The sequence below is a fragment of the Nematolebias whitei genome, chromosome 1 (genome assembly GCF_014905685.2).
Source record: "Nematolebias whitei isolate Nwh7 chromosome 1, NemWhi1, whole genome shotgun sequence".
NCBI lineage: Eukaryota > Metazoa > Chordata > Actinopteri > Cyprinodontiformes > Rivulidae > Nematolebias > Nematolebias whitei.
Window position 1 is genome coordinate 83,601,217 of NC_056498.1, and position 21,436 is coordinate 83,622,652.

At 43.7% G+C, this 21,436-nt stretch overlaps 2 protein-coding genes across 2 annotated transcripts in view; one reads left to right on the forward strand and one right to left on the reverse strand.

The window, feature by feature from the left end:
- The window catches only part of LOC119413748, an 880,117-nt gene that overhangs the window by 388,024 nt on the left and 470,657 nt on the right, over positions 1 to 21,436 (forward strand). The gene's annotated exons all lie outside the window — the stretch shown is intronic.
- Positions 1 to 21,436, reverse strand: part of fbxw4 (F-box and WD repeat domain containing 4) — a 137,266-nt gene that overhangs the window by 32,792 nt on the left and 83,038 nt on the right. Inside the window, exon 6 of the mRNA XM_037680840.1 lies at positions 20,387 to 20,452. Coding sequence (XP_037536768.1) covers positions 20,387 to 20,452 — 66 coding nt within the window. The remainder of the gene's footprint in view (positions 1 to 20,386; positions 20,453 to 21,436) is intronic.

Sequence of the window (21,436 nt, forward strand, 5' to 3'; positions counted from 1 at the left end):
CCAATCTTCATGTCACTAATTTACATCACTTGTATTTCCATTAAAATCATTGACATATTTACGTCATTGGTTAAAAAGATGTAGCGCAGCTTCACCACTGAGCGGCGCGGTTTCACCATGGAAATAATTCATTCTGTACCTTGTAGGGTTTTCTCATTCAGCCCAGGCTGGGGCTCAGGTCTAAAGCAGACTGTCCAATTAAAGTGAGCTATCGCCATCATTTGGTGCTGATGGTGAAAAATGTCCCAGAAACAATTAACTTTTATACCTCAGTTTTTGGTATGGAAGTTCTTACTTTTAGGGTAAGTGTCAACTCATTCAAGCTCATTACAAAATTCTAATATTGGTTTATAATCATTAAGAAATTACCAGTAATTTAAGTGCTTTATTTCAGTGCTAATGAAGAGTTGTGTTGATAAGAACGACCACTAGATGGCAGGCTTTCGTTGTCAATCAGCTGATAGTATAATTCAGCGTCTGATATACTGTATATTAGGGCTTTAACAGACTACTCGAGTAATCTATACATCGATTCCTAGGACATCTATCGAGTTTTTTTATTTCACGTCGAGTATTCGTGGTGACGTCATCACGTCGCCATTACGTCATTGCATGACATGTCACGTGATCCGCACCGGGCGCAGGTTACAAAATGGATTCCTCCAAGCAGACAGATGGAGCGGAGCAGGCCCAGTCTTGGCAAACAGGTAGAAATACATCAATAGTCTGGAAATATTTCACTAAAGATGAATCTTCCGGTTCAACGTTTTTGTAAATAATGATCTTTTTTGCGATTTATTTATTTATTTTTGTATCTTAAGATCCTATGACGTCATCAACTACTCGAGTTCTACTCGAGTTTTATTATGTTAATGTTGAGTTTAAAAATTATGCAATCGTTCAACCCCTACTGTATATAAAAAATTGTTATGCTTTAATAGATTTCCTGTTTGCATTTTAATTAATGCTAGAAGTAATTATTTCTAGTACATTTTCCTTAATCTAGCATATTCAACGGTGATCCATGCAACCCAGAAGTATTTCTTTTAGCGCATGTGCAAATGAGCTGACGGTACGGATCATGCAGTGACAAGGCCTCGTCTCCTGACAGGGAGCTCGGTGTGGTGGCACTCAATCATCTTGGTGTCACCTAGGATTGATTTTTTCTTTGTGTTTCAGTCTCGTTCTAAAAACAGGGAAAAAAACTGTTTACATAAACACGTGAAAATATTCTGATCTGTTTCAAATCTATTTGATGTATGGAAAGCAAGAAAATAAGTAAATCCAGAGGAATTCATATGAATATTTAATGTCATATAATGGCAAGATTGTGCTTGATAGCTGTGTTTATCTGCCTTCTGCCTGAGGGCTCTACTGTATAAATGATTATTGGAACAACTTCCTGTAAGACAGGAAGTAGCAGTTAGCATTGGCTAATCATGGTAGTGGAGCATGGACTGTGGTTTATTCGAAAGTAATTTGCATTCAGTTTAGCAAATAAAACTCTGTTTTGGTTTTGTTCATATTTAACAACCATAAAGTTGACTAAAATAGCCGTGCTGAGTTCAGGTACCTGTTGTGTTCACGGCTGCAGAACAGAGTTTGAACACGGACGAAAACAAAAAGAGTTTCTGTGAAAAGAGGTCTAGTTTCCATCTCCTCCCTACAAATGAGGAGTTAAGAAGAATGTGGCTGAAAAACATGAACTTGAAGAGACCACCCCAAACCCTGTCTGTGTGCTCATTTCACTTTGTTGACAAACGGCTGACGGAAGAGAACCTGCATCCTACTTTGTGTCTGGACGGCAATAAACCACCGGAGAAGAGACGCCAGATCCTCAGAAGGATTGAAAACAGTGACAAGAACATCAGGTTTGATTTCAAGTGTATGGAGGTCACAGTATTATAGTATTTGTTCATCTTCAGTTTTATGATTTTCTCTGTAATTAACCCAAGTTCAGTGATGGAGGACTTTAAGGCTTTGACTGGTTTGACTGGTTTGTCTGGGCTCTGTGTCTGATTTAAGGTCAATAAGATTGTGTCCCACCTCTTTTAACAAAACACCACCGACTTTATTACAGTGTAGATACTGATACACCTCAGAGCTGTTCAGGTTGTTCATCACTTCACCGTCTGAAGAACAGAGTCAATGAAGTAGCTAAATATGCTAGTATAAGTAGCTAAATATGATAGTAGATGTAGCTAAATATGCTAGTAGATGTAGTTAAATATGCTAGTATAAGTAGCTAAATATGCTAATATAAATAGCTAAATATGCTAGTATAAGTATGCTGGTGAAGATTCTCAGTCATCCAGGACATGATGAATTCAAAAAGCGTTCAATACAAAAACAACTGGACTTTATTTGTAACAGAAGACGTTTCGCTCCTCATCCGAGGAGCTTTCTCAATTCAAAGAGCAGAGAGTGAGAGATTCATATTTATTACTGTGTAGATACTGATACACCTCAGAGCTGTTCAGGTTGTTCATCACTTCACCGTCTGAAGAACAGAGTCAATGAAGTAGCTAAATATGCTAGTATAAGTAGCTAAATATGATAGTATAAGTAGTTAAATATGCTAGTAGATGTAGCTAAATATACTAGTAGATGTAGCTAAATATGTTAGTATAAGTAGCTAAATGTGCTAGTATAAGTAGCTAAATATGCTAGTAGATGTAGCTAAATATGCTAGTATAAGTAGCTAAATATGCTAATATAAATAGCTAAATATGGAATAGGAAACTGGAGTATCCGGAGAAAACCCACGCATGCAGGGAGAAAACACACAAACTCCACTCAGAAAAGCCCTCGGACCGGGATTTGAACCAGGGTAACCTGCTCGCTGAGAGGCAGCAGCTCTACCAACTGCCCCACCGTGCTGCACATATTTAAATTAAATCCACAATGCTTACAGAAACTACATTAGCTCATACTGTTCGCACAAACAAATGCTGGTTCCGGTCCACGGAAGTCGTACCCATAATTCACGCAAGGCACCATGGGGCCTAGGAATAAGGTGGATACTGCAATGTTTTAATTGATTTCTTCTATATTAATAATGTATTTGAAGGATGTCAAGATATCTGTTGAAATAGGCTCAAATAATCTGACAGTCAATTAAACACAAACTTAGAAGCAGAATTAATTTCTTACAGAGCTGTTTGCCTTCAATAGAATGAGTTTAGTTTCAGATCCAACAGTCAGATGGGCTTTTTTGGGGTAAGTTTTGTAGCATAAATATTTTTCTGTGAAAGGGCATGATGTATTAAACACCAAATATTATATCTCGCCCCAACCATTTCTCAGTCTTGGTTTCTTTAACTTCAGTTTACGTAAGTAGCACTGATGTGTTTATTTCTGCATCTTATTCTGATAAATCATTTACTTACCCTTGCTTTAATGATTAACATTTCCTGTTTCGTCACCTCAACATGACAGCATTATTTATCAATCCAGATCAAAAACACTTGTAGCAGTCCATAATTTTGCCGGCAGCACTGTCAGCTGAGAGATTCTCTAAAACACATGTAGATGTCGCTGAACTGGAGCGCCAAGAGAGACGTCGACACTTGCAGAGAAGTTAAAAAATAAATTAAAAAAACAGCCGGGTCAGAACCACAAGTTGGCAACGTTCATACTTTTTCACACCTTTGTTTTTTTCCATGGACAGATGAATGACGTAGTTTTGACTAGAGACAAAAGAAAAATTAACACTTTTTTGGCTGTCCTTCCCATTGCTCATCATCATTGGGCACCACAACGTTTTGGCCGTAAGGGTAGCTAGCGTGTCATGTGAAAACTATCCATTACATTTTGTGTAGCCAGTTTTTTAAAGCCACTGCTTATGTTTGTGTTCACAACTTTTAAAATAGGTTTTTAGGTTGTGCACATTACTTTATTGCCCACCACATTGTACCCACCTTGGTAGCTGCCACCTCATTTATGATTTAACCTTCTGGCATACACTTTTGAAATAAAGAAAAGCAGATTTAGGCCAGGTTTTTGTAAAATAGTTATTATGGTACTTATCATTGACATGGTTGTTAGACATGAATATTCAGGGCTGTAACCTCAGACATTTTCCCTTATAAGTATAGCTCCCATGCAGGAGTCCAAATCAATTTTGCACACTAGTATTACAGAAAAAAAAAAAAGAAAACGTTTGAGACACCTGAAACAATTCAGCGACTATTTTTGAGAGACATTTGTAACACAATTATTTTAAATAGGTTAATGTTTCCCTTACCATTATACAAGAGGGGCAGCCCACACCGTCAACAAAACTGAGTGGTCCGCCTACCGAACCAAACTGCACGCACCCCACCCACTCCCTTCGGCACTGACATAGTGCTAAGCTAGCGGCACGCAATACAGGCACGCTAGCTACAAAATTAAAGGTAGCGCTCATGCTGTCTCTTCCCTCACACTGACTCCCCTACTCCCTCGAAAACTGTCTATACAAACAGCGAGCAACTCAGACATGTTTCTGTTCCCCACTTACACACACACAGGAGATTAGCGCCCCTCAATGGCACGTTATCTAGGGGAAACACTGTAGGTTCACAATTCAAGTAACAAATGTTTCAAGTCGCTGCAACCCATCCATCCATCTATCCATCCATTATCTTCCTCTTGTTCTGAAGTTGGGTTGCCGAGGCAGCATCTTGAGCAGGGAGGCCCAGACATCTCTTTCCACAGCCACCTCATCCAGCTCTTTTGAGAGGATTCCAATGGGTTCCCAGGCCAACCGAGAGATGTAGTCTCTCCAGTGTGTCCTGGGTCTCCTTCCAGTCGGACATGCTCGAAACACCTCCCTAGGGAGGCGCCATGGGGGTATCCTTACCATAGGTAAGGGTAGTAACGTAGACCGACCGGTAAACAGAGAGCTTTGCCTTATAGCTCAGCTCCCTCTTCACCACAACTTACTGGCACACAGTCTGCAATACTGCAGATGCTGCACCAATCCATCTGTCAATCCCACGCTCCATTCTTCCCTCACTCAAGAACAAAACAAAGAGATACTTGAACTCCTCCATTTGTGGCAGTCACCCTCAACCTGAAGAGAACAATCCAAATCAAAAACTCTCTGCCTGCTGGCTGTACTGAGAAAGTCTGTCCATTAAAGTTACGGACAGCCCTGGCGGAGACCAACTCCCACTCTGAAGGGGTCCGAATAACTACTGGTAATGCAAACCAAATTCTCACACCGCTTGTATAGCGGCTGAACAGCCCAAAGCAATGGACCCCCAATCCATACGCACGGAGCCCCCCCCCCCCCCCCCCCAAGTGTACCTCGAGGAACATGGTCGAAAGCCTTCTCCAAGTCCATAAAACACATGTAGATTGGATGGGCAAACTCCCATGACAAACCCGACAGCCAGGACGGAACCTGCATTGTTCCTCCTGGATCTGAGGTTCGACCAACGATTGGACTCTCTTTTCCAGTACCCCTGAATAGACCTTAACAGGGAGGCTGAGGAGAGTGATGCCTCTAGAATTGGAGAACACCCTCTGGTCCCCCTTTCTGAAGAGGGGAACCACCACCCCAGACTGTCAATCCAGTGGCACTGCCCCCAATGTCCACGCAATGTTGCAAAGGCATGTCAACCAAGACAGCCCCACAACATCTAGAGCCTTAAAGAAATCAGGGTGAATCTTATCCACCCACAAGCACTGCCACCTCAGAGCTTTTTAACTACTGTACCTCGGTGGCAACCTCAGCCACAGTTATGGCTAGACCAACCCTGAAGTTTCTGGAATCAGCTTCCTCCATGGAAGCCTCTGCAACCCACACAAAAAATTGAGAACCCTCATAAACATTGAGACATTTTTGAGACTCTTTCTTGAATGTTGTCTACAAACAAGTTACAATCAGTTGCAGCCCAGTGGTATATTGTCTTGATGCAGGAGCTGATCGAAAATAAAAATATTTTCATTTTATTCAAACTTTCACCAATGGTCATGAGACAGATTATGACCAAAAGCACAAATGGCTGAAACTAACTTGTTTTGTAGAATGGCTAGGTTATGCTCTAGAGACAGAGTAAAGGACTGCCATCCGAGTGGGAACTCTGAGCAGCTGCTCCTTTGCACTGAAAGAAGTCAGCTGAGGTGGTTTGGACATATGATTTGGACAGCTCTTGTGTGCCAGTCACAGGAAACATCTCACTGGGAAGAATGGATTAAGTAGTTGACAATTCATTAAGTTTTAATTCCAAACGCAGGGAGAAGAAATGATTCATATTCATGTGCAAAGAGCTAAACCACTTAATAGTTTGGTGAAGAAAGCTTGCACAGCTAAAGCTTTTTGTTTAGAAATATTTATACATTATTACATAAATAAATTGGTGTTTTGACAAGGCCTGAAAGAGTCTTGAGGTCAAGAGGCCAGACGATACAGTATGTCAGAAATTGTGAAAATAGTAGAGGTTGGGAGGAAATTCCTCAACACAACAGACCAGGGTCGGTTGGTACTTTTAGTCATGTCAATCTGGGTGGGCAGATAAATAAAAAAACATCATGATGGAGCATGAAACACAGCAGACAGCATAGTGTAACCATGCATTGGCGTCTCTCGGCATCTGGGGCTGGGTGGTGGGGTTTGTGCCGGCCTGCCCTGGTGGCTGCCTGCCGGGGCCTGGGTGCCCTGGCTCTGCCGGGCCTCTGTAGGGGGGTGGTATGACCTCGGGACTCGGGGCTCGGTGTCCATGGCCGGATCTACTCTGGAGGGGCGGTTGCCGGCGGAGCCTGTGGACTCATCATTGCAGCTTCCTGGGGTTTCTGCATTGTGGTTGCTGGGGATCGCCCAGGGCTTCTCTTTGCTTCTCTCTGGGGGGTGCGGTTGTCCCTGTTGGGAGATTCCCGGGCTTGGGGGCCGCTGTGTGTCTGTGGCTCTGGTCTTCCCTGTGTTACCATTGTGTCCTGTGGGGACAGGTCTGTGGATCCCCACATCCACTATTGAACTTTTTTTTTGAGAAACCTTATAGTGATAAGCATGCTCACACAGGTGTTTAGATTCAAGTGTTTATCAGATACACACTCAATTGGGTTGTGGTGGCCACTAAATACATCTTGTATTACCATGTCCCAAATAAAATATTTTATGATGTTATAAGCATCATTATATATGTTGTTTGTTGTTGTGGTTTCTCGGTTTTGTCTTTTTTTCTCTTTCCTCAGGTCTAGAGGCAGACTTCAATGATGTTGATTTGTGTTCTCTATCGCTCTCTCTCTCCTATATTCCTATCTCATACTTTCCCTTTTAACCTGTAAGGGTCCCACTGCCTGCAGCCTGCCTTGCTGATGGCCGCTGATTACCAACACCTGGCGGCCATCAGCCTGATGAGCCTCTCCATCTACTTAAGGCTGCAGTCCGGTGTGACTCGACGCTGGAGCATATCACCTCTTATGGTATAGTACTGTTGTGAGGCAAATGTCTTGGTGAAAAGAATTTGTTCACCTTTTGCTCTTTTTTCCAGTTTCCTGGTTCCTCGTGCTCTTTGGATTTTCCTCGTGACCTGACCTGGATCCCTTGGCCTGTCAGGTATTCCTCGTGCCTCTTTGCCTCCAGTTGCCAGCCTTCCTCGCTCCCCTTTGGACCGCTGTTGGATTTCCCTCTGCTGCTCGCTCTCCTTGGACTGAAGGACCAGTTCTCCTCTTCGGGTTTGGACTGTAAGGACAAACGCTCATTAAACAAACCACTCTGGCCTTCCCCCGTTGGACAAATATTAACCTGTCATCCCTTTTTCCAGGAGCCTCAGTGAAGCAGCCTGTGGATGTCATTTAACTCGCTGTACATAATAAACACTGTTCTTTTGTATTTTCCCTGTGTCTGCCTCATTCTGGGTCTCATATCATCTGGGTTCCCTGCGCACTCCTAACAGAAATGCTCCAGCCACAACAGACCCAGAATGAGACCAAGAGCGAGCAGACCTCCCCCGTTCCCGCGGAGGAGCGGATCGACAAAATGGACAAAGTAATTCATCAGGTGCTGACTCACAAGACCACGGTCCAGTCCAACCTTCAGGAGCTCGGAGGTATGATTTATTCCATTAAACGTCAGCTGCAAGCTTCTGCCTCCTCAGCTCCAGTCGTTCCGCCAGCCCCCGTGGCTCTTGGTCCCACTCCTCCAGTCCAACAAATTTTCATTAAACCTTCTGAGTTTTTCACCGGAGACCCTGATCAATGTGGCAGCTTCTTGCTCCAGTGCTGACTCGCCTTCGAGGGGGCTCCCTCCCAGTTCTCGTCGGACGCGGCCAAAATCACCTTCTTCGTAAGCCAACTCAAAGGTAATGCTCTCCGGTGGGCTCACTCGTTCCTCTTGAGTCATGATAACCCCCCTGCTTCCTATGCCCTCTTTCTTCGAGAGTTTCGCAGGATTTTTGACCGTCCCCTGCAGACTTCAAATGCCGCCAAGTGATTGTTGAACTTACGACAGGGCCGTCGTAATGCCTCGGAGTTCGCTCTGGAGTTTCGGATCCTTGCTGCCCAAACAGGATGGGACGAGCCCGCCCTCCAAGGTATTTTCCTTAACGCTCTGTCTGATTTTCTCAAAGACCAGCTGGCCACGCGAGATGAACCCAAGACTTTCGACAAACTGATAGACCTTGCCATCTCAATTGGTGACCGCTTCCGGAAGAGACGTAGAGAAGCAAACTACAGTTCCCATCGACCCTCGACTTCCGGGTTTTCGACTCCTCCAGGTGAGCCCAAGCCTGCACCTCAGCACTACGTTTCCTATAATTCTTCCACTTCCGGGTTTACGACCCCTCGCTACGAGTCCTTTTCTTCAAGACAGTCCCCTGCGAACTACAACTCCCAGTCTTCCTTGCTTCCTGGTCTTAGCCAATCATCTTCTCTCCCCTCACGGGAACGCTCCCCCAAGCCTATGCAGGTGGGGCGCGCACGGCTGACTCCTGCAGAGAGACAGTGGCGTGTATCTGCCCGTCTCTGCATTTATTGTGGTAATCCCGGTCATTTTCTGCCCCACTGTCCGTTTCGGGGAAACGAGAACTTCCACCAGTAAAGCGGGAGTTACTGGTGGGAACGTCTGTGTTAACCTCCCCATTTAAATTATTACTTCCCATGGTCATTCAGACACAAAACCGTCATTTTTCTTTCTCAGCTCTAATCGATTCAGGTGCTGAACAAAATTTGATTAGCTCCAATTTAGTTAAAGAATATTCTCTACCTACTCGCGAGATTCCGTCAATTTCTGTCGCCGGCTTAACCGGAGACACGTTGACCCGTATTAATTTAAAGACCACAGAGTTACATGTCATTATCTCGGGAAATCATCATGAGATGACTGATTTCTTTATTTTCAATTCTCGTACACCTCAAGTAATTCTAGGTTTCCCCTGGCTTCGTAACCATAACCCAGTTATTAACTGGGAGCGCGGCTGTATTGATAAATGGAGCGACAAGTGCCTCAGCAATTGTCTGCGCTCCGCTGTTAAAGAGTTCCCTCGAGACACGCCTCCTCTAGAGGAGATCGATCTTACCTCGGTTCCTGCAGAATACCGCGACCTGGCGGCCGTCTTTAGTAAACAACGCGCCTTGTCACTTCCTCCTCACCGTCCCTATGACTGCGCAATTGACTTATTACCTGGCGCCCCCTTGCCGTCAAGTAGACTCTACAACCTTTCTGGTCCTGAGTGGGAGTCTATGTCTGACTATATTAATGAATCCCTTGCCTCAGGCATTATTAGACCCTCGACCTCCCCTGTGGGAGCGGGTTTTTTCTTTGTTTCTAAAAAAGATAAATCACTCCGGCCATGCATAGATTATCGCGGTTTGAATAACATAACCATTAAAAATAAATATCCTCTTCCTCTTATTGATTCTCTTCAGGAACAGTTGCAGTCTGCTTCCTGTTTTTCTAAACTTGATCTCCGAAACGCGTACCACCTCGTCCGTATTAAAGAGGGCGACGAGTGGAAGACCGCTTTTCGCACTCCTCTGGGCCACTTCGAATATTTAGTTATGCCCTTTGGGTTAACCAATGCCCCCGCTATTTTTCAGGCGCTCGTTAATGACGTCCTGCGCGACTTTATTGGTAATTTTGTGTTTGTTTATTTAGATGATATTCTCATTTATTCCCGCGACCCCGCTCAACACACGGCCCACGTTCGCATGGTTCTTCAGCGGCTGTTGGAGAACCAATTATTCGTTAAAGCTGAGAAGTGCGAGTTTAACACCTCCACTGTCTCATTTCTAGGTTTTATTTTTGAGGGTGGTCGTTGCCGAACCGACCCTGAGAAGACCAGGGCGGTAGTCGACTGGCCGACCCCTGAGTCCAGGAAGCAGTTACAACGCTTCCTGGGGTTTGCGAATTTCTATAGGCGCTTTATTAAAAATTACAGTCGTGTTGCCGCCCCCCTGTCTCAGCTCACTTCAACCGCCCGAGCCTTTCACTGGACCCCAGAGGCTGAAGCCGCCTTCTCGAAACTCAAATCCCTGTTTTCCTCGGCGCCCATCCTCTGCCATCCTGACCCCGCGCACCAGTTCATCTTGGAGGTGGACGCCTCTGACACTGGGGTTGGGGCGGTCCTCTCCCAACGGTCTCCTCTGGACAACAAGGTCCATCCCTGCGCCTTTTTCTCTCGTCGTCTCTCTCAAGCAGAACGAAATTACGACGTGGGTAACCGCGAGCTTTTGGCGGTCAAACTCGCACTCGAGGAATGGCGGCACTGGCTGGAAGGCACTGAGACACCTTTTTTGATCTGGACAGATCATAAGAACTTAATCTACCTCCGGAACGCCAAGCGTCTGACCCCCCGTCAGGCCCGTTGGTCGCTTTTTTTTAATCGCTTCAACTTTGTTTTGACCTTCCGCCCGGGCTCCAAAAACATTAAGCCTGATGCCCTGTCCAGGCAGTTTGCCCCACCTGACTCGCCCGAGGCTTCTGACTCAATTATTCCTTCATCCTGCATTGTTGGATCTCTTTCTTGGCCCATCACCGCCACCGTTCAACAGGCCCTCCTCTCCAAACCGGATCCAGGTGGTGGTCCCCCCCGGTACCCTCTTTGTTCCCTCCAGCGTGCGGTCCCAGGTGCTCCAATGGCTTCACTCCAATAAACTTTCTTGTCACCCCGGAGTCAACCGCATGCTCTCCCTCACCAAGACCCATTTCTGGTGACCCTCAATGAACTCTGATATCAAGGACTGTGTTTCTGCCTGCCCTGTCTGTGCCAGAAACAAGTCCGGTACTCAACCCCCGGCTGGCCCTCTGCTCCCCCTCCCGACCCCTAGTCGCCCTTGGTCCCACATTGCCCTTGATTTCGTTACCAGCCTTCCACTATCTGATGGCAACACCACCATCCTCACGGTGGTCGACCGCTTCTCTAAGGCCGCTCATTTTGTTCCCCTCCCTAAGCTCCCCTCTGTCCTTGAGACTGCCCATTTACTCACCCTCCATGTGTTTAGGCTCCATGGGATCCCATCGGACATTGTCTCTGACCGAGGCCCGCAGTTCATCTCCCAGGTCTGGCACTCCTTTTGCAAGTCGCTCGGGGCGTCCGTTAGCCTCACCTCTGGTTACCATCCTCAGGCTAACGGACAAGCCGAGCGCTGCAATCAGGAGCTGGAGTCCACACTGCGTTGCCTGGTCGAGTCTAACCCTTCGTCCTGGAGCCAGCACTTGGTTTGGGTGGAGTATGCGCATAACTCCCTCCGCTCCTCTGCCACCGGCATGTCCCCCTTTGAGGCCTCCTTAGGTTACCATCCCCCCTTGTTCCCTGATTCAGAAACAGACTGTTCGGTCCCATCCGTCCAGCACCACTTCAGGCGTTGCCGTCGCATCTGGCGCCAGGCCAAAGCAGCCCTCCTTAGGACCGCAGCCCAGGCAAAACGGTTTGCTGACCGCCACCGTTCAGAGACGCCCGCCTACCAGGTCGGCCAGCAAGTTTGGCTGTCCACCAAGGACATTAAGCTGCGGGACACCCCTCGCAAACTGGCCCCCCGCTTCATTGGTCCTTTCCCCATCACCCGTATCATCAACCCCTCTGCGGTACGCCTCCAGCTCCCCAGGGCCATGCGCATCCATCCTACGTTCCACGTCTCGCAGGTGAAGCCTGTTTCCCTCAGTCCCCTGTGTCCTCCATCTGACCTCCCTCCGCCGCCTCGCCTGATCGACAACCACCCTGCGTTCTCCGTCCGTTCCATCTTGGACGTGAGACGCAGGGGTAGGGGCTTCCAATACCTGGTCGATTGGGAGGGGTACGGTCCAGAGGAGAGGTCATGGATCCCCAGGTCCTTTATTCTTGATCCTAGTTTAATTTCCAGGTTCTACAGAGACCACCCCGAGAAGCGCCTCAGGTCGCCAGGTGGCGATTCTTGAAGGGGGGGGGGTACTGTAAGGGTCCCACTGCCTGCAGCCTGCCTTGCTGATGGTCGCTGATTACCAACACCTGGCGGCCATCAGCCTGATGAGCCTCTCCATCTACTTAAGGCTGCAGTCCGGTGTGACTCGACGCTGGAGCATATCACCTCTTATGGTATAGTACTGTTGTGAGGCAAATGTCTTGGTGAAAAGAATTTGTTCACCTTTTGCTCTTTTTTCCAGTTTCCTGGTTCCTCGTGCTCTTTGGATTTTCCTCGTGACCTGACCTGGATCCCTTGGCCTGTCAGGTATTCCTCGTGCCTCTTTGCCTCCAGTTGCCAGCCTTCCTCGCTCCCCTTTGGACCCCTGTTGGATTTCCCTCTGCTGCTCGCTCTCCTTGGACTGAAGGACCAGTTCTCCTCTTTGGGTTTGGACTGTAAGGACAAACGCTCATTAAACAAACCACTCTGGCCTTCCCCCGTTGGACAAATATTAACCTGTCGTCCCTTTTTCCAGGAGCCTCAGTGAAGCAGCCTGTGGATGTCATTTAACTCGCTGTACATAATAAACACTGTTCTTTTGTATTTTCCCTGTGTCTGCCTCGTTCTGGGTCTCATATCATCTGGGTTCCCCGCACACTCCTAACATAACCCTTCTCCCACTTTTCTACTTTTTCTTTTTTGTTTTTTTCATCCTTGCGTCCATAAAAAAAAAAAAGCATAGCGTAACCATTGATCATGCAATGGGGAAGGCTGTCTTTCTTTGACTGTTAGGCTTGTCTATTCACTAAGGGTGCATTCACACCAGCCTTGTTTAGTCCGCTTTAATTGAACTCTAGCTCGTTTTCCTAGGAAGTCTGGTTCATTTGGGGAGGTGTGAACGCGCCATCGAACTCTGTCACGGAACAAAAAGGCGAATTCTGGCCCGGGCTAAAACCTAGGTCGGTCCGGTAGAAGAAAACTCCAGCGCGGTTCGAGTACAGTGTGAATGCAATCAGACCAGTCCCCGCTCCACAAGCAAGAAGTGGAGTACAGCGCAGGGCAAACAAACATGCATTTCTCTTACCTCATATGGAGCCGTCAGCCGCCTTGTGTGAAAAACAATTTTCTCCATGGTCTTCTGTCTCATCTTCTGCTCATGCTGAGTCCATTTTTGAAAAATGACAAAATAGAACTCCTAAAACTGCTAAAACTTGATGCCACTCCGTTTTTGTTTTTATTTCCAGAAGAAGAAGAAGAAGTGACTTCTTCATAAGTTTTGGTATAGTTTCTTTCTGTAGTTCTTGGTGCAGCACCACCACAGGCGAGTGGGGGAACAGGTTGGCTCGACTGCATAGTGCAGTGTGAATGTAAACGCATCACCTCAAATGTAAACAAAATGTTATAAATATTGGTCCCCAACCGAACCGAGTCTGCCGGACTATCAGGTGTGAAAACAACCTAACTACGTCTTCATCCTTTCCCCATATGCTAGTGGTATTCTGGGAAAGAAAAGTAATAATATTGAAAATTATAATAAAAGCTTCTATGGATAAATATACAATATACTCAAAAACATATTTTTTCTTAACCAAATCTGTTTATACGTAAAACAGTTCTGTTCCATGAGACCAAAGCAATCAAGCTGCAGTAAGGTAGCTATTTTGTGAGATTGGTAGCCTGTTAGCCTTAGGGGGCAAAGACTTGGTGATTGTTATGAGGGGGCTATTGGCTGTGTGACACACAAAGTCTAAGTCCTGATTTAAGCCTGTCTGGCCTCTCTGTGGGGGCCATGATTGGCTTTGGGGGCCACACACACACAAGTTTCACAAGCTGTGAAAGGAATCAATAATGAATTGACAATGTTGGAAAAAAAGTAAAAGAAGCTAAAGGAATTATGCTTTAGTGTGGGGAGGCTAAAGAAAAGCAGTGTCTGTGTGTGCGTGCGTGCATGTGTGTTTTTGTAACACAAGTAGTTGGAGGCTCTTGTAAAGTTAAGGTTAAGCTTTAAAACAGGAGCCTGGGATGCACAGAGAAACAAGCTTCTTGTCAAAAGCCATCAGACAGGTAGAGAAAAGAATCCCTGCTGAGGTCTGTGCTCACTAAAACAAACAGAGGGGAGCCTTGCAACCTGCTGCACATCCACCCTGTTTACCCTGCATCCCTGCACAGAACTGCAGCAGCAAGAATACTACCGGTACCTTTCTTAACAGACGATGGAGGGAAAGTGCTGGCTTTTGAAACTTATCAACAATAAATGACCACTTTCAAAATGTCAAATGAAAGCAAGTACCACAAAGACAATACGGCTACAATTTGTACAACAGGGAGTTCACACAAATGCAGTTATTTAACTCTGTTCTTTCAGAGTCAAGAATGTGAGGAATCTTAGCCTAACCATGTGACTGTAAAAGGAAAGGGCTTCTTTTCTGAAGGAACAGAAGAAAAAGTTGGCAGTGGGGCGTGATGGCCAGGGTCTTTTATCTTTGATGCTCCTTCCCTTCTCTGTGTTTGGTCATGAGCAAAAACTATGAAAACTTGAGATTTTGCTTGGAACATGTGTGAAATGAGTGATCATAAGAACTCTGACCCACTGAGATGGAAAAAAACAGAGTAAGGAGAAAAAGTCTTAAAATTAAATTCAGACGCACAAGAGCCTAATGACAGTCAGCCCATTGTCCCATTTTAAGAGCTACCACAGGTTTGCAGCTTGCTCGAGCTATGGATGCCAGACAAGAATACAACAAAAGCGCATAGTCGACAAAAAGGTCAAAAACATGCATTGCCTTTTTTATGACGACTATTGTGATAAAAAAAAGGTTACAAATGTGATAAGATGGAGTTTGTCTAAATCTTTAGACAATTTATTGCCATTTGTTAAGGTAATGAACCTAACAAGAGATCAATTATAAAATGTTATATTCAAGAAATAACAATCTTTATGTAAAAACAAGTAACTGGTCAGCACCATGCATAAAAGTTGTGAATCCAATATTTAACTTGGCTTTAACTTGAAAAACTTAAACCAAGGGCAACATTTCCAACTTGATTTAATATGATCAAGACTTCAACTGGTGAATATCTCATGATTTTCACATGTAAAGGGAGTAAACGTAAGAATCGCTTCTGTAATGTTGCAGTCAATGTTTTTCGACCATGGTTGGCAGCAGCTGTTTTGTGAGCTGTTTATTGTATCAGGTGCAACAATGTCTTGTTAATAATGTTTTGGCACAGATGGATCTTAAAATCAAATGCAATTGTGATAGAATTCAAATCAAATTGTGGTTGTGCTAACGCACAGGACGAAGGATGATGTAGGAAGATGCTGCTGTCCTGTGTGTAAGGCAGTGGTTCTTAAAGTTTTTATGCCCTGCTCCCATTTTAGAGTAAAATTTCCAGGTATTTCTGCTTCTACAAAACTCCTGGGCTGGTGTGGTTACACATGGTCTGCAGTTGTGAGGCCAGCTGGACGTACTGCAAAGTTCTCTGAAACATGTTTGGAGTTGATTTATGGAAGAAAAATGAACATTCAATTCATGGACAACAGCTCTGGTGGACATTCCTGCAGTCAGCACGACAATTACACACTCTCTCAAAACTTGTGACATCTATAGCATTGAGGTAAAACTGCACATTTTAGAGTGGCCTTTTATTGTGGCCAGACTAAGGAACACGTGCAATATTCATGTTGTTTAATTAGCATCTTGATATGCCACACCTGCGTGTGATGGATTATCTCGGCAAAGAAGTGCTCACTAACACAAATTTGTGAACAATATTTGAGAGAAAGAGTCTATTGTTTACACAGCAAAAGTCTTAGATTTTTAAATTAAGCTCATGAAAAATGTGAGCAAACACAAATTACGTTTAAATATTTGCTCGGTGTGTATATACTGTATATATATTAGGGATGGGGCCGATCCGATCCAGTATCGGCATCGGGCTCCGATAGCAGCATAATTTACGTATCGGATTTTCCGATCCAACCTGCCGATATTTATGATCCATGATGCATGTCTGTGGTTGCGCTGCACGTTGGCTTCAAACTATGGAATGGATTTCCTGAGCGTGTCTCATGAACCCAGAGTAATAAGACCCGCCTCACATTCAGGAAATCCAGTTCATAGTTTGCAGCCAGCTACAACGTGAGGACTGAGTTAGCAACACTGTGGCTAACAGCTAACAAACTTTTCATCTAAACATCCACTGTGTGGAAGTATTTTACACTAGAAACACCACATAACAATACAGCAATGTGCAATGTCTGCAAAGCCATAGCGCCACATTAAACCGCTGTAAAGTTAGTTTTATGATGGACATACGAGCTCCGGGGCTTCAGCGGTCTGTTGTTTTCGTTCAGTCCGGAGAAGACAGTCTGATTTCGGTCAGCCACGCTCAGTCTGACCCGCTCAGTTTGTCCGTGTGGTTGGAGGGACAGACCGAGCACGGCTGACCGAGATCAGACAGCTTGCTGTGGATTGAACAAGAAGAAGACATCGCTGAAGCCCCGGAGCTCGTATGTTTACAGAGAAGTTGCTAAACATCATCATGATTAATGACCAACCACTATCAGTTGTAGAAAACGAAGGATTTCACAGCTTGATACTTGCAGCAAAGATATAGTTTACCCTCCAGAGATATTTCTCAGTACAACAATAGACAATCATAAAAAACATGATTTGAAAATTACAAGAAAATTATATATATATATATATATATAAAAAAAAAAATATATATATATATAAATATATATATATATATATATATATATATATATATTAATATGAACGAAACAAAAACAGCTACATTGTAAAATGATGTAAAATACTAAAAACAGGAACATGTCTGTTGGTTTATGCCATGAACTTAACAGATGTTTAAAGCCATTTAACATTTTATTTTATTCATTCGTTTAAAAGAAACAAAACAAATTCATCAAAAAGAAAACATTGAATGAAAAGAGTGCAGAAAGAAGAAAATTCTTATATCTGGCCCTTATTTAAAAAATATGAAATAACTTTAAACTATCACTTAAATTAATCACATTAATATCCACTTTAAAGCTAGGAATAAAAATAAATATGTTTTGTCCAAAAAAAGTTCAATCTGGTCCTCTGGACAGTCAAAAAACAAGAAAACAAAAAAAAAAACAAAAAAAACAAAGCAAAAAAAATTGTAGAAACGTTTCATCTTCCATCCGAAAGACTTCCTCAGTCTGAGGTGCTGTTTTCAGCTCAGTCTCTTAAATAGCACCTCCTCAGAGTGGATCAACCAGTTTTGCTGCTGACAACCAAAACCAGCTGATCACATGCTCAAGAAGGACCATCAGCCTAACAATGGATCATTAGCACACTGATGGCTGTTTACTATTCACAGAGGGCTGAGTGATACTAGCAATCACAGCATTGTAAGAGGGGGACAGTTGAACCCACAGGCCTCCACCCCTGTTTAACGATGGACGATTTCTTTTCACAAAGATGGCCTCCTTTACTCCTCTCTCAAACCATCGTTCCTCTCTATCCAGGATGTGAACATCTTCATCCCTGAAAGAGTGACCGCTGGCCTGGAGGTGAGTGTAGACCGCAGAGTCCTGGCCTGATGATGTTGATCTTCTGTGCTGGGCCATCCTTTTGGCCAGTGGCTGTTTTGTTTCCCCGATGTAAGACTGATCACAGCCCTCCCGACACTGAACAGCATACACAACATTACTCTGTTTGTGCCGGGGGACTGGATCTTTGGGATGAACCAGTCTTTGCCGTAATGTATTTTGGGGTTTAAAAGCCACTGGGAAGTTATGTTTAGAAAATAAACGTCTCAGTTTCTCTGATACTCCCTCAACATATGGAATGACCACTGGTCTGGGTCTGGATTCCTCCTTTTCACCTGTTGGCTGACTGGAGTCCTGTTTGAGTTTCTTCTCTGCTTTCAGGAAGGCCCAGTTAGGATATCCACATTGCTCTAGAGCCTGTCTTGTGTGGGATTTCTCCTTCTGCCTGGCTCCTGAGTTAGTGGGGACGCTGTCTGCTCTGTGATACAGAGTCCTGATGACTCCTAACTTGTGCTCCAAAGGGTGATGGGAGTCAAACTGCAAATACTGGTCTGTAGTATTTGCAGACCAGTATTCGTTCAGTCAGTCGTCCTATGTACACACACACACACATACACACACATATATATATATATATATATATATATACATATATATACATACATATATACACATATATATATATATATATATATATATATATATATATATACATATATACATATATACACATATATATACATATATACATATATACACACATATATACATATATACATATATACACACATATATATATACATATATACACATATATATATACATATATATATATATATATATATATATATATATATATACACACACAGTGTTTCCCCTACCATTAAACAGGCGGGGTGCCCCACCCTGCCAACAAAACTGAGCATCCCGCCTACCAAACTGAACTTGCTTCTCCCACCCCCACCCGGCACTGACATATCACTAAAGTAGCAGCGCAAAATACAGGCTCTCTAGCTAAAAAACTCAAGGCAGCACTCACATTGCCTCTTCCCTTATGATGAACGCCCCCCGCCTCCACTCAAAAACTGCTAGTACAAGCTGCGCTCAGACATGTCTCTCCCCCCCCCCCCATCAGCAAAAATCATGGATTAGATGAGCACCCCACCATGGAAAGCTAACTAGGGGAAACACTGATTATATATATATAATGCAAGATCTTGCATTATTGCACTAGATGATGCATAAGAACAGGTAGGAACAAAAGGACTATAGTGATCTCTCTCCACATCATAAGTTGATCTTAGTTTAAAAGTCTGGCAGGAGACCATGCATTCCTTCAAGAAATGCTGGACCTTTAATTTACACGTGTGATTTTCTAGGCCACCTTGTAGCTACGTCAGTTTTCACACCTGTGACTCTAGGAGGAAAGTGCCCACCCGTCCCTTCAGTCACTCTTCCTGTCTACTTTTTTATCCCCTCATTGAATTTCCAAGTCATTTAGGAGCAGGAAGCAGGTTTTTGTACCAGGCTCTGTGTAATGTTATGTCTGCCTGCTGTCATTGGTCCTCGTAAAGCTGGGAATTACAGCAGCCTTGTCAGGGACGTATCAGGTTTAAGCTTCACCTTTCCAAGACAAATTTTTAGAGGCCTCTTGCTTTGGACTGGTCTTTGCTCAAGATTAGAGTGTTTCAGAGTGTTTTCAAAGAGAAGCTTTATGGATTCACAAAGGGCCACACCAATGTGTTCCCAATTACAATAATGTACACTTTCATTTTCAATATAATAAATAACATGAACAAAAACCATGCAACATACTGTAAGTATGTGTGTGTGTGTGCGCGCGCGTGTGTGTGTGTGTGTTGGCCTTATTACTGACTGCCAATCCTGTAGTGTGTACACATCCAAACTCTCATTGACTTCTGTTGTAAGTGAGCTCATAATTTTTTCATCATGCCATGAAACACTGTAGAAACATAGACGCTGATGTTTGAAGCCTTCTGCCATTTATGGTTCAAGATGTTTTTCAACACAACTTGGATTTGCACAAAAAGTGTGATTGAAGCTTACTTTCTGTTCTGCTTTTTATGCCTGCTTTCTGTGAGTGACGGACACAGATATGGGGTTACCATGGTGATCCTAATGAGCTACAGGTAAATGTTTTTTACATTTCTGTCAACCGTGGTTTTCTTAACACTTCTTTGTTTATACATCTAAACATTGGTACTTTGTCAGTTGAGATTGTTACAAACATCAAACTACTTTTGGGCTTTATGGAAGAAAGTTGATGGTTATTGAAGTTTCAGGCAGTAGCTACATTGACTCTCTTTAGGATTTCTATAAAAATATTCTTGTTGCCGTTACTAGTTTAAAGGAAACCCAAGCAAACTTTATTTTTGGTTGGCTGTGTGATGTAAATCAAATAATATATTTAGTAGTCATGGAAAAGGGAACAAATATGACAAACCCGTTAAAAGGTAAACTGATTTAAATAATTCAGTATATCATATTTTAAGCTGTCGGGGCAGCTTCCTGACTTACCGTTCAACATCCCAGATGCGAAGAGGGGAGAGGTTCTCACAGCATGCAGTACCAGTCACAAACGAGCTGTACACAGACAGAAAAGGAAAAAGGCAGATAAAGGACAAATGTCAAAGATATGCCATATACCTCCAACTTCTGTATTAATCATGATCACAATATCTCTGAAAGAACAAAAATATAGTGGTCCCTCATTTATCGCGGGTATTTGGGACCACGCCCACCCATGATAAGTGAAAAACCGTGACGCAAGGATACAATAATCCAAGTTCAAGTTCAGTTCAAGTTCAGTAAACTTTGTCATGACATGTGCCAGGGTGCAATCACACTCATCACCTGTTACTTCCAATCTCCCTCCATGAATAAACAATTTAAATTTAAATACTGTAACATTTTAAATAAAATATCCATACTTATCCATATATAATTTCCCTTTGGGATTAATAAAGTATTTTTGAATACAGCATGAATTGTTAATTTAAAATGTTACAGTATTTAAATTTAAATTATAGAGAAGAGAAGTGCAGCAGGACATCAAAGGATGTCACACAGCTTCAGCTCTGCAGCATGGAGCAGAAATATACTTCTTGATCAATCACACTGAAACAACTGAAAATAGAAGTTCTAAAATAATAAAAAATAACTTTTAACACATTTATTTTTTTGTGATTATGTTGATTTTTACGATGTGACATACTTTGAATTTTAAGTTGGAAGACAAAAGTCGATCGGTGCATCTGGACAGCAAAGAGTTAACTCTTCACAAAGCTGCAGCAGCACTGAGGAGACGTGTGTGTGGCAGAGAAGGGAATCAGCTGGTCGGATGCAGGAGGGAGCTTTCCCTTCCATTTGTAGGTGCACACATGGTGCAAAATCATTTAAAATAATTTATTAAAAAAAAAACAATTCAGGGCTCGTCCATCAATCAGCCAACTGTGTCATGTCCAATCTTATTTTGAAAATCTGCGATATATCGAACCGAGAAGTAGTGAGGGACTACTGTACACACACACACACACACACACACACACACACACACACACACACACA